Source organism: Rhipicephalus sanguineus, chromosome 4 (assembly GCF_013339695.2).
Source record: "Rhipicephalus sanguineus isolate Rsan-2018 chromosome 4, BIME_Rsan_1.4, whole genome shotgun sequence".
NCBI classification, from domain to species: Eukaryota; Metazoa; Arthropoda; class Arachnida; order Ixodida; family Ixodidae; genus Rhipicephalus; species Rhipicephalus sanguineus.
Genome location: NC_051179.1, coordinates 105675430 through 105684194, shown reverse-complemented (window position 1 = coordinate 105684194; position 8765 = coordinate 105675430). Strand labels below are relative to the sequence as shown.

The 8765-nt window shown below is 47.5% G+C and overlaps 1 protein-coding gene across 1 annotated transcript; it reads left to right on the top strand.

Moving 5' to 3' along the window:
* The first annotated feature begins 7786 nt into the window (after nucleotides 1-7786).
* LOC119391479 (alpha-(1,3)-fucosyltransferase C) lies at nucleotides 7787-8765 on the top strand. The gene has a single exon (XM_037659157.2). It carries the CDS (start codon nucleotides 7800-7802, stop codon nucleotides 8763-8765), a length of 966 nt encoding a protein of 321 aa, XP_037515085.1. The 5' UTR covers nucleotides 7787-7799.

The following is an 8765-nucleotide window of genomic DNA, read 5'->3' as shown; positions in this document are numbered from 1 at the left end:
ACATTGACTTACAAGGCATGGTCACCCAAGTATATCTAGAGGGGATCGGCAGATGGTTCATAGCTTCATACGTGCTGCGCTCTCATCAATAAGCTTGCATTGCAGCCATAGATATGACGCTCGCTGCAGCGACTCGGTTTCATAAGAGTGACCTGATAGCGTTTCTTCGCATAACATTACAATTTGTTGCTGAAGCATTCTTTTTTTCGCGCTTGTGGCGGAACTGTGAACTTTTGAAAAAGTGATGCTGGCGAAACTCAGCAGGGAACGCACATAACTACTATGTGCTTACAAGCGGTATGTCAATCTCTGCGATCAGAGTGTTATCAGCAGGCTGATGCGGCTTGAAACTTAGTGAAAAAATACTTCTGTCATTCTACTCATATCTGCAGGCTGAATGTAACCTCGAGGATGCTGAACTTCACCTCTAAGTCGACGTACGAGAGTCGTCTTGTATATGTCATTGTACAACTCGTGGTAGAACCTGCGGATAACGCCAACTCATTGCATTCTGTGAGAATAGCCGCGCATGTGGGAAAGCGACACGCCGTGAATATTCGAAAGGCTAGAAAATCGGTGACGTTCAAGTCATTTACACCAAGTTATCTCGAGCGAAAGGAATGTTTGGCTTGGTTTTGCAGAGGCTATGTACATATTCTTTTATTTTTAGGCTTTACTCTGTTAATCTCATGGTGAAACCACCCAGAGGTCGAAATTTAGTTGTGGTGGTGCAGTCTTGCGCGAGTCTGCAGCGAACACTAGCGGAGTTACGCGCGTTTGATAAACGAAACTTGGTCCTTGCTCGTTTCGCTCTTTCCTGTGCTACGTTCTGTACGTTGTAACTTGTGCCCAATTCTTCAATCGCGCTTGGTCGCCGCGCAAGGAGAAGGAGCAGTCAGAACGCGCACCTGCTAACAGACAAACAGTATCTTATTCGTGCACTCAACAAGCCGGGTACTGGTGACCTCCACTACTAAAAAAGGTGACGTAACAACGGCCACTGGAGATAGCGGAAAGACACAAAGAGGAGCATGCGAGCACCTTCTGGAGGTTCACCTTCGCCTAGTCACGTGGTAGCGCAGTGGTGAGGCTCAGTGAGCGCAGCGGCGACGCCTCTCCGCAGCGGATCACGTGGCGTGACGTCACGCCCTGTGCACCTAGGCTTGGGCGGATAAAGGTCATTGCGATGCGATGAATGACCTTGGGAACAACGTGTAGTATACCTTGCGCTCTAAAATATCATTTACCTTTTTCAGTCAGTCGGTCAGTCAACAAATTTTACTGGGGTCCTAAGAAACTACAAAGGCGTAGTTGCAGGGCGTAACATGTTGGGGCCGCCAGACCGCTCGCGGACCCTTTTGGACAACCCTTAGTTGGTCCTTGGGATGGCTGCTTTTAAGGGCTTCCACCCAGTTGTCTTGGCTAATAAAAGGGCGTTTTGTAACGCAGAACATTGCCAGAGCAAGCGTGCGAACAAACAATGTTTTTCATTGCACCCAGGGCAGTGTGGGTCGACGTCTTGACAAAAGCGGCTAAGCTTTCCTCTCGACGGGAAAGATGCCGTTTGTGACACTGTGGAAGATTGCGGTTACTCGGCATTCTGTGCGGGAGCTGGAATTGTCTGCGCACAAGCTTAGTGTTTCGCTATTTCATGAAAAGAGAGTTAATGGGTCAGAGTTATGCTCACAACCCGGACTGCCTAGCGTGCAGGACCATCGTGGAATGTTATACCTTTGTAACACGGGCCAAGTTAAGTGGACTTTGCGGGAATGCACTTCGCTCCCACTGTCATTCGCATGCTGTCACGTGGAAAGCTTAGTAACACTCGCTGCAAAGTGCACTTGCGGGCGAGTGCGTTCGTCAAACACACTTCGCTGGGACGGAGTGTCTAGGCCCAATAATAGTGCCTCGAAAATAAATATGGTATTATCCGAAGCCGAGTTCACAGTATCTTTTTAAGTATCGTTTTTGTTATTAGGAACATTCTTATGTGGTATAACATACCATACCACAGAAAACTAATCTGCTCTTCTCGCTTTCAGGCCATTTACAGCCACGACCGCCAGTGGCATGCCCTGCACACGCCGTGCCATGGCAGCCGCCGCCGCGTTTTACGTAAAGTGTATCTGAATGGGTGCTTATAGCTGTAACCCATTATTACTTAAGAACAATTGCCTGAAATAACAAATATATGTTGTCCTACCCATTGCCCTTTACCATCAGTTCCAAAGTACACTTCCCTGTCTCGTGTAGCAGTGCGCCGCGAAAGTGACACTCTGGGGGCGTAGGCGCACTCGCTCAAAATGACACTAAATTTGCCAGTGTAACCGGGGTATTAGACCTCGCGCTTGGTCAAGCACTAGCTCATTCGGGTTGGGTTTGCTGGGATGTAGATTGATTCCAGTTACAATTCTTCCCTTTCAATAATCGCGCTCCATGATGGCGGTTTCCGCAGAATTTATTTGTCATATTCTCTGTTTCTACGTTTCGAGTTGTCCATTAAGTCGCCCTCATACTACTATCTGCCAGCCTTCTGGTTTGTTCAGATCGTGTAGCGACCAACCCGGAAAGGCGTTTCCTCCAGGTTCGAATGAAATTAGTGCATATCAGAAAGTCAAAATGGTATTTATGAACTGCCTTCTGTTATGTCCTATTCAAAAGGAAGAGCAGCATCGCTGTGCAAATATGTTAGGAACTAGTATGCAATTTAGAGTGCTGGGACGAAACGCGGCACGAGCTGGCCTTTTGATAAATGGTCTGTTCCTTGTGAATCTGTATTTGTGCGCAAGCCTAAGAAGCTGCTCTCTGCAGGCATCTGCCGAAAACGGCAGTATAAATGGCAGCTTATTTGGACGCTTAGCGGCAGAACCTTTACGCCATAGTCCGACGGTGTTCAGGTCATTGCTATTTCGTGTGGGAGGGGGGCGGCCGCACCACATTAACTCTTTGAGGGGGGGGGGGCGCCAATTCTGCCGCATAACATTACTCAGTCGAACATTTCACATCATTTTTGAATGCGCAGGGTTATTAGCTGCGCATGTTTCTTGAAGATAATAGCGATCAAAGATATCAGTTTACTTCCCACCTTTACCGCGGAAAGCTGGGCAGCTATGGCAGGCCTTTGTAGGAAGCACGCCATCGCTTCACTTTCAACTTTACATCCACTCCTTAGCTCGCTTTCTTTCGAACTCGACCAAAAGTGAGGCGCGAGTAAATTTAAGAGAGCTGCGGACAAATCAGGAACTCGACGTAGAAACACGGACAACATAGACATATGTCGCAGGCTTGCGAAATCAGCTGGAGGAGACGTGCAAGATCGCGCACGAAGAATTATAGAAAGCTCGTGCCAAGCAAAGAACATACTACGACAAGAAGGTTCGTCCTAGGAAATAGTGTTCAGGCGACAAAGTTCTCATATTGTTGCCTACCGACTCCCATGAGCTGGTAATGCCATGGAAAGGACCATTCCTAGTAAATTAGCGAAGAAACGATGTGGGGTACATCAGTGACGTGTTCGGGGAAAAGACTAGATATTTCATATAAATATGCTCAAGAAGTACGAAGAGCCGGAGCCTAATCAGCCCCAACAGGTGTCAGTTGTTACAGAGGTTGACGAAAACACAACCGAAGGACGAAGAGACGAAGTGAATCCTATGCCAGTATTGAACCTGCATCGCACGCAGTTCTGCACCGATGTCAACCTCTCCACAGACCTTACTGCTGAACAGGTTCAAGAAGTGGAATCCTTATTGGAAGAGTATGCCGACATTTTTTCAGACCTGCCTGGAAAGACTGCACACGTTGAGTGTTCGCTTCGTCTTACATCCAATAAACCCGTGCACCTCCCTCAGTACGTTATACCCTTTGCCTTGCAAGGGAAGGTGGAAAACGAAGTGCAAGAAATGCTAAAGCTGGGTATCATTGAGAAGTCTAAGTCGCCGTACCAGACACCCATTCAAGAGGTGAAGAAACCGCACAACACGCTTCGGCTCTGCATCGACTTCAGCGAGCTAAACAAGATACTCATCCCAGATTGCGAGCCAATACTTTGCATTGATGTCGCGTTCGCGCTTGTTGGTCAAAAGCGGATTTTGTCCAAAGTTCACTTCACGAGAGGATATTGGCAAGATCTTTCGTGCGCGAAATCGATATCGGCACGAGATCCGCGTCTGAGAGAAATTAAGAGATCAGCTATACTAGGCACAAAGAAGTGGGAAGTCGCTTTCAGTTTTGGCCCTAAGGTTGTTCTTGTGCTCTCGCAGCCGGTCTTTGATGCAGCCACCCGTCTGCCTGACCTAAACGCCGACGCAAGACGTTGGTGCCTCATAGATAACTTCAGTTTCGCAGGCCACAAACCACGTCATATCTTGCCTCTTGCAAGTAGAAGGATTTGAGCGAGGGGCATTCACTTCCTGCACAATGGACCCAGTTTGATTGTTGCCGAGAACACCACTCTTAGGTTGGGTCATGTGCGTAACTCCGTGCAGATGGGGGATGGCAGCCACTTTTGCCCTGTCATATACAGCGCGAGGTCTCGTTTCCTTCACGAATCAAGTCTGCAGTTGGAAGAGGGCTGGCTTTTCTGACCCATTGCTGTAGGGGTTGGTCGAAGTCACCCTGAAGGAGCAACGTAAATAGCGCCTGCACAGCCTTCTTCTGTGATGTTAGTTCCTGTCGGTGGCGCAGGATTCTTTCTTCCGTAACAGTTCGGTCGTCCAATTTTATCAAGTGCGTTGCAAAGCGACTGTCTCTGCGAACGGTACTGTGGAGAGTCGCACAGAATATGCTGAATCGCTTCATCACTTCCGCAGGGGTCACAAGCTGTGGTGTAGGCCATTTCTATGCAGAGCATCGATTACCACGGTACGTGGGACCTGCCAAATTTTTTTCATGTCCTTTCTCAGTTAAATGGTGCGTCTCTTCTGGAATCTGAAATACAAGTTGCTCGTGCGGGCAGCGTGGTAAAGGTGACAGAGGAGACTGCAGTGCCACCTTGGAGTAAGTGAACATTGTACAATTTTGCTGCCGTTCATCACTGATGAAATGTAATGCGACACGAATATCACACGAAGTAGTATGACTTTTCTCAATAGTAGTAACATTCCTCAATAGACGTATTTCGCTCTGCAGTAGCGAAAGACGTCTTCTTCTTCTTCTCAGTGATTGCTTAAGTCTAGCCGAGAAGCTTTCCGTCGCGTATTTTATGTGCGACTGAAAGCGTACGAGGGCTGCCGACGGTCGCGGCTCAAGCGAGGTGAAGCACGCCGGTTGTCTCAGTCGCGCGAAAGACGCATACAGGAGCGCCGGTGGAGTCCTGCGCGCCTGCGGCCATAAACGCATACGTAGGCCATCCAGGCGTGGTCGACCGCGAGCGCACGCGCAGTGTACCTTTACAGAGGATGAGCAGTCGGATCATACCTTTCTACGTGCTGGGCTTTCAATCGCGAAATTTGCGTTGAAGCCATAAACAGAACGAATGTCGCTTCGCTCGCTGCAGCGGCCTAGAGTCCTAGCGCTACCGTATTGTTGAGTTGCGTCAGGCAGCAAGATAAAGGAGTGATATAGGAGCATTTCTTCCTGTAGCATTTCAATTTGTTGCTTTGCATTTATTGCTTCGCACTTGCGGCGAAAGTTTGAATTTTCTAAGTCGTTAAATAGGTAGACTTAAAAAGCAGCTTCACATTGCGATATGCCCATTGCAGCACACAACACCCCGGTTCCTTAGGCCAGCTAACATCCGCAACGCCACGGCGGAACGAAGCGCTGCGGGACGCCGGCTCCCAAGTGGCGAGTAGGGGAAATCCGAAACTCACAAGTATCGAGAAGGATTGAGATTTTTTTATCTTAGTTAACCTCTCCACTGCTTGCCAATTTCAGCCGTGAGAATAATATATTTTCAGGTGAACACCCTAAGTGCTCCAGTCCACTTCTCATAGAATTCTCGGCCTTAAAGTTTTTGCAATCCAATAAAAAAAATTCACTAGCTTTACGCCGGAGAAAACCGCCAGACAGCGAAGCTCTAAGCGCGTGAGCGTATGTAATTCGCTAACGAGATCACGTGGTCTTGTAAATCCGCCGTTACCTTTGAAATACGCGCGCCTATTCATTAAGGGCTGAGCAAGATCACGTAACTGGATGAGATCTGACGTGACGAGATCGCGCGAGGCAATCGCGTTTCAGCGAAAGTCATTTCCTCGGCGCCCAGGTGCCTTCCCTTGGTTGATGACAATTTATATGAATCTTTTATCTACTCAATATTTAACGTAATTCATGTACTAAATGAAAGTGCGAATATATTTACCTTGCGTTGGTTTACTGCAATTTATTTGTTTCTAACTATTCTACTTAAGAAAAGTGTGAATTGCTTTTCCGGTATTTTCTATTTAAAGATTTATCATCGTTATTTTGAGCATCATCATCTTCACCTTTTTTGTTTTATTTGTGCGCTCCCCCCTCTGATACCGTGACCTGCGTGACGTCTACTACTATTCCTACTACTACTAGAATGACGACGGCACAAGATAGGCTAAGGCAGCATCACTGTACAAGTCATACGGTTCTTTGTGCATTCGCGTAAGGTGGCTCGACGGCGAAAGCCATCATCTTCTTCTGTTGCTTCTTCTTCTCAGATTATTGAAGTGATCCATCCCTACTCCCTCGAAAGCTTTCTGCACCTAAGGTCGTTTTGCACAACGTCCACTAAGGCGCTGCGCCGTGCTCCCGACCGGGCTGCAGAAATTAGGCGCCTTTTCCTCTTCAAACCACTACCACCACCACGTCCAGTGTCTGAAGCATTGCAGTTTTCTGAACCTCACATGGCTTTGCAGAACGGCCTCAGAGATCGGCCCATGTTTGACCAAGCGGCTATGTCGCATGATGACTTCATCGTGTGACGCCGCGTTATATGACGTCTTACTGACGTCACAAATTTGAGCAACCTGTGATGCCTTGATGACGTCTTCGCATTACGATCTTTGCATCCCTTTGTGTTTGCAGAGACGCCGCCGACTGTCAATTATCGTGTTTGATGAGGCGTCTAAGCCTTTCGCCTCAATAGGAGCGCTTCTTTGGCACTCGAAGTCATTCATTCGCACATTACACTGTGTGTTAACGCTAAACACAAAAACACTGACCTTCTTCGAGCACTCAAATGTGATATACTGCACATAAACCGATGGATAGGCAACTAGGCCTGGGTTCATAAGAAAGCTTAGGCTGCGCTGTAAAAAGAAGACGAAACAAAGTGGTCCTGTCTTGTAGCGTCGTTTAAGCATTTGTCTGACGCAGAGTTTCTGACATTTGACTGGCTGGCTAGTTAGTTTATGATCACGATAACCAGAGCTATAAGAAACAACATGCAAAAAGAGCGCATTACCACTGCGGTGGCTATGTGCTAAACATTTTGGTCAAGGAGATCACAAAGCACATTACTTAGGTGTTATCTCCTGATGTAATATTTTAGGCACTAGTTCTCGTCAGTCATCTTTGTGCAAACGACAATGCATGTCATTACTCTCTTTTTTACACTTAGTACATTCACATGATGACAAGTAAAACCTTTTTTTTTTCTCGCTGCTTGCAGGGTCCTTCTTCATTTGTCCTTTAACTTGTCAGTTCAGCTGACACTTCTCATGAAGCCCATTCAACGCTTGTATTTGACAATTGGACTGACAATTTTATTCATCTGTTACTGCATCGTAATGGAGACGAGATATTTAAAGTGGACTCAAGATGAGTATACTTTTCGCCCACACAACTCGTCAAAAAGCAACAAGTTGCCGACATATTTACCACGGATCATGACGTGGACGAAATTCTTTCGGCGGTGGTACGGGACGCTCAACGACCGCAGGATCGGTGAAGTGCTAGTGGAGAACTGTGCAGCCAAGTGCCTCGTCACGAATGATCCCCGTATGGTGGAATACAGTGATGTTGTCCTGTTCCACGTGCGCAACATGAACATCAAGGATTTCCCAACCAAGCGCTTAAGCTGGCAGAAATGGATCTTCTACTTGATGGAACCGCCTCCAAACACAGAGTTCCAGGACTTCGATCTCGTGAACGACATGTTTATTTGGACCATGACTTACAGGAAGGACTCTGATGTTTACGTGCCCTACGGAAGGATTCTACCTCGCAATAGCAAGGCTGCTACAACGACGAGAGACATGAGGGACATCTGGAAGTCTAAGAGTAGAACCGCCGTATGGTTGGTCAGCAACTGTCAAACTGAAAGCAAAAGGGAAATGTTTGTTCGTGAAATGAGAAGGTACATGGACGTTGATGTGTACGACTCCTGTGGCAACCTGACGTGTGCGTGGTTTCGAGGTGATTCCTGTTACGTGGACTTCGAGCGTACCTACTTCTTCGCACTTGCTTTCGAAAACTCAATATGCAAAGATTATGTGACAGAGAAGTTCTTCAATGCGCTGAAGCACGACATCGTTCCAGTCGTGTTCGGCGGCGCAAATTACACCCGAATAGCACCACATGGGGCGTATATCGACGCCCTCTCCTTCGAATCTCCCAAGCATCTTGCAGAGTATCTCGTAAGGCTATCGAAGAATTATACGGAGTACGCCACCTACTTCACCTGGAAAGACAGTCACGACATATTTGAGTGGGACGCCGGATTGTGCGAGCTTTGCACAGCGCTGCACAACCGTTTCGAACTTCTGCGGGATTTTTCGTCGTACCGCGACATAAAGAAGTGGTGGTTCGACAAGAGTCATTGCCGGAGATGGAATTCTAGCAGTGCGACGTGA

Excerpts from the sequence above, each read along its gene's own strand:
- LOC119391479 (XM_037659157.2), top strand. The coding sequence starts at position 7,800 with ATGACGTGGACGAAATTCTTTCGGCGGTGGTACGGGACGCTCAACGAC.